A 5,000-nucleotide genomic window follows, 5' to 3' on the forward strand; every position below is an offset into this window, starting at 1 on the left:
GTCATGAGTGGGTTAATATTTAACCCATTGTAGACAGGTGATAGATTAGCTTGCCCAGTCTCCAGGATGGGTTTTATTTTAGAGCGATGCAACTTCACACAATATACTTCAACTCTCCCCACTCTCTTTCAGTCATTCATTGTAAAACTAAATGTCATTTTTGTGTTTTCATTTTTGTGTATTTCATTGTGTTTGGAGACTTGTAGTTGTTACATGACACGCTCTATCAATACTGCAGTTGACTAAAATTGTAGTATAGGATCCATATCAGCCCATTATTTTCTTTATACTCAGTGTGATAGAAGTATTACAGTTTTATAGGAGTACAAAAAGCAACTTTATCATTTTGTATTCGTATACTGTTATAAACGAATATGAAACAAATAACCAACTACAATGAAGACAACATCAAGAGGTTGGGAAGAGGAAGGAAAACTGTACTTATGACTGTGAGTGCCACAGGAAAAGGCATCTCTACTGGCACAGGGGCACATTGTAGAATCTAGGCATTGGTTTGAGTCACCTTCCTTTTCTCGTTCCGCCTGCACATCCTTCATCTGTGGTACTCTAGAGAAAGAGGTCGGTATCTTGCTATGTGCCATCGCTCTATAAAGATAGTGCTGCTAGATATTGTGGATAAGTGCTATTTAAGGCTCTCTCTCCTGCTGGTGCTAGAAGAAAGTGGTGCCATCTAGGTTTTGGATGTTAGGTTTGCTTAATATTACAGTAATTATAGTAATTATGACTGTAATAGTCATCCTCACTCACTCCTTACTCATAGCACAGTAAAATAGCACATTGATCCAAAATCCCAGAACGTCATGTATGTCATGACGCCCATCGTCAGGCCAAAGCTCCTGCGTCATGTATGTCATGACACCTGTCCACAATGAGTTAACATTTCATCATTTCTTCACATTTACCAAGAAATGGGAACACTAAATAACACACTGTAATTACACTTCATCTTGAAAGAGGAGTAATAAAAGACATAACATAGAGCATACAGTCTTTAATATGCATATGATACAAATGATTTTTAAATGCTTTTAACATTTTGAAATACAGCTATACAATATCAATGTATAATACATCAGGACATCTGTACATGATGCTTCCAAATTTAAAATAAATTATTATACAAGCCTTGTCAGAAATAACAAGTCCGAGATGATCCTCTCCTGCATAGCTACCAGTGCGTAAGCTGGAGGCAAAACAAGGTATTAAATGCAATAATTCACTTTATATAATTTGTACAAAAAGGAAATTGTGCTATATACTTTTTGAGGCACATACAATATAGGATGTAAAACAGGCAAAAGTAGCCTAAAATGACAAGGTATCAGAACCCATTTAAATAGATGAAGACACTAAACTATTCAATACATTCCACATTTATGCTCTAAATGCAATAAAATGCAGTAGTAACTAGCTTATGCTGCTTTGCTTGGAGCGGTCATACTAACTTGTGAAAGGATCAACTGCCAAGAAACTAAAACTTAGGAATTCATTTTCGGTGATTTTCCTTGCAGTAATTTAGAAAATCCAATAGTTGGGCAATTAGTACCTCATGATACAATTCCTATTCTCTTACATCATATACAAGTTCAGTCATACATATCTTACAACAAGGCTATTCAACAGGAAGCTCATGGGCCAACAATGGCCCTTGAGTTGGTTTTATTTGCCATTTAACATAATAAGAAACATTAACATTAATTTTGAAGTTTCTAAGCTGTTTTCAGAAATAACACAAAATTTATTAGACTTTATTCTTACTTATGTGCCTAAAGGAAAATGTAAAAACAAACAATACATGATTTTTTATTGTTTCATTCGATGTGTGTTTAGAAAAAAAATAAGAGGTAAAATAAATCAATCAGTTTAATAACCTGTCCTTTCTCCTAAAGAAGTTGAATAGCCCTGTCTTACAAGCTAGTTACTCCACTTACTGATCACCATAGAAAACAGAACTTAGTCCCTTAAGCTTCTAAGGGGAAAACAAGTCTCAAAAGGAATACTGCTGGCCTACCAGCAGTGATTTCATCACATTCTCGTCAAGTAAATGATTGATATACTAACATTGCTACTCATTAAAAATGTTTTGGAATAACAATAATAAAAGAAATATCAGTAATAAATGCACCCCATCTGCCAACTACCAACCAAAGTCATTCATATTTATACACACCTACACTTCTCTCGACCTAATCAAACTGCAAGTAAAATTTCCGTCACAAATTGTAGCAAAGAATGTTACATGAGATTGTAACAAATTGTTGTCAACATGGTATAAAAAATAACATCTTAACTATATCAAGTTATTAACAAAAGCATGTGTGCCTGTAACAAATGCAAACAAAGTAGCTTTGATCTGTTTTTCATTTGTTCAAATTGGCACAAGAGAGTTTGAGAAAAAAAATCTATACAAGTTGAAGACTAGATAATAGGCATGTCCATTTTCTGCTGGACATAAAAGGATACGGCTTACCTTGATTTCTTAACAGCTTTTTGATTTAGACCATATTCCAGAGAGTTTAAACACTAGCCATTTGGTCAAGGCAACTTCTTCACAGATCTCCTCCACTGCCACGGACAAACTTTGGTATGTACAGAACAGATATCCTACCCAAAAACAGATATCCTATCCAAATATCCCCACTGGTTTAGACATTATTTCAATGCTATCTACCTTTAAAGCATATTGGTTTTAAAGTTCTGAATATCAGAATTCCAATTAACTTCCCTGACAGTGCTAGACTGGAAGCATTCTAATATTAAAACTATCAGAAACATGGTCTATTATCTCCATATGTTTATGGAGTCCCTGAAGAACCTAAAATGAGGGTGACTTGGCTCATCACAAGGGACTCATCAGTAAATTTGGAATGTTTGGTAGACAGTTCTGTATTTGAATGAAAAGGCCAGTGTCATTTCAAAAACAAAACTACACATTTTCTGGAGGTTGTAATAATAAAAGTAATTTTTCCAGGCACTATATCACCAAATATCTGAAGCTAGTAGAAGCAGTAATAAGACTAGAGAGAGAAAAAAAAACACTTGCCTCTTCTTTTCAGCATGACAGCATTCAGCCTACCTTTAAAATGAAGAGTTTTTGTGCTATGTGGAAGCATAAACCCCTTGAAGGATCCAGTGAACACAACAGAAGTTACTGGACAACAATCACAGTCACATCTCAGATTATGAGACCAAAGACACTCAAACTCTTTAGATCACTTGGAAATAATCCACAAACTATACTGAAATTCATCAAGTCTTTGGGCAATATCTGTGAACATAACTGCTGCTTGATGGACTTCTTCATGCAGATCTTCTTACTGGTGATCCACAAGTTCTCAAATTCAAGGAATTTGATCTCAGTTCTGAAGAGCATTAAAAGTTCCCTGTGACCTGTGCCTCAAGGCCAGACAGAGATGAGCACCAGAATTATGTGGCATTTATAACATGCTCATCAAAGCACACACTCCTGATCTTCATTAAAACCAAGATCATTTCTCCACTTTGTAACTGCCTTACAAAATATAGGCTTTTGTATATCTTCTGAACATACAGTACAACAGCAAAAAAGCTTTCTCAATCATGTTGGAAGTGTAGCTACATGACTCCTCCTCATAAATGCATACATGTCATGAAAGGCTCTGTCATTTGAATAAATAGATAGGCCAACATAAAAAAAAGTCTTCAACACCAAAGCTGAATTCAGGACTCAAACACATGTCACTTTCTTATACAATGTACATAATCTTACTGTCCTTTAGATCTTTTAGCTTTTTTATTTTTTGCACATGTACGAATATAGTAATGGTTAGGCTTTATATCTTATTTTCATTCACTCAAGGAAAATCCTTATCAATGTAACTCTTCACACAAAAACTGTACATAGGTCTGATGCCAGTCTCAGACAACACCCTCCATAAAAGTGGTGTCCAAATGCTGGATCAGCGTACGAATAAAGGCCATTTCCTTGCGAGTGTTTTCATAGATGACTCGAGGATCATCACTTGTGCACCGAAGGCAGTTGGGGGCCATTACCATTGCTAAATTGCTAGCATCCATCTTGGTGGCAGTAACAATGTCAGGCTGGGCAAAGTACTGCAGAAATCTGGAGAAATAAACACAAAAGTTATTATTCAATTATAACCATGTCTTCATGTAAATTTAGCACATTCAACTTTCAAATAACTGCAATCACAGTGGACAAATTAAACCCTTCCAGCAGGGCATAATAAAAACTATAATAAACACGAACCTTATAAGATATGATAGTACAAGCCTGTTAATTTCTGGAAGCTTATTAACAAGACCAACAGCCTGTGTAGGATCATCATGAGCATTGATGGCTGCCTGATATAAGGCATCAGGTATGAGAGGCTCATAGAGTTCTCTGTACCAAGTCTTGAGCAGGGCAGCCGCAACATGGGCATCCCCACAGTCACCCACCTCCCACTGGTCAACCACCTGCTTCAGCTGGTGAACCTGATGGAAACAATTATGGATTATAACTAGTCCACCAAAGGTAAACACTTAAAATTAGAAATTATCTACTTGCTAAGGCATTTTTTATTCTTCTATTCAAATGACAAATGCTGAGTAAATTCTTTTCTATATACCTTTAATACATTTGTCTATTACTAAGTTTGATAACTAAAAACTTACAACATTAAAGAAGATATTAAACAATTATATGCTATACATAAAGTACAAACTTTTCTTATGAACAAAATATTCAAACATAAAAAGTAATAATTCCTTAACACTGTGACACATATTCTTTACTAATATGTAATTTCTGTCATATACAAACAACCATCAAAGGTCTTACCTCATCAAAGTCGGCAGGAACTCTGAAAATTCCCTCAGTATTCGTACCCTGAAGTCTCAAAACCTCCTCCGAGAGAGTCGTTTGAACCCAAGGTAGTCGTCGGTGTGGATATCTGCACATATTTTTCTTTCGTTAGAAATGGTCAAAATGTAATTGA

At 35.5% G+C, this 5,000-nt stretch overlaps 1 protein-coding gene across 1 annotated transcript in view; it reads right to left on the reverse strand.

The window, feature by feature from the left end:
- Positions 1-1,000: 1,000 nt before the first annotated feature.
- Positions 1,001-5,000, reverse strand: part of LOC122255896 (MyTH4 and RhoGAP_KIAA1688 domain-containing protein RhoGAP93B) — a 22,961-nt gene continuing 18,961 nt past the window's right edge. Inside the window, 3 exon segments of the mRNA XM_086550394.1 lie at positions 1,001-4,123; positions 4,271-4,497; positions 4,844-4,955. Coding sequence (XP_086406520.1) covers positions 3,919-4,123; positions 4,271-4,497; positions 4,844-4,955 — 544 coding nt within the window. The 3' untranslated portion in view covers positions 1,001-3,918.

The sequence above is a fragment of the Penaeus japonicus genome, unplaced genomic scaffold (assembly GCF_977035675.1).
Source record: "Penaeus japonicus unplaced genomic scaffold, GWHDUDI00000001_assembly GWHDUDI00000023, whole genome shotgun sequence".
NCBI lineage: Eukaryota > Metazoa > Arthropoda > Malacostraca > Decapoda > Penaeidae > Penaeus > Penaeus japonicus.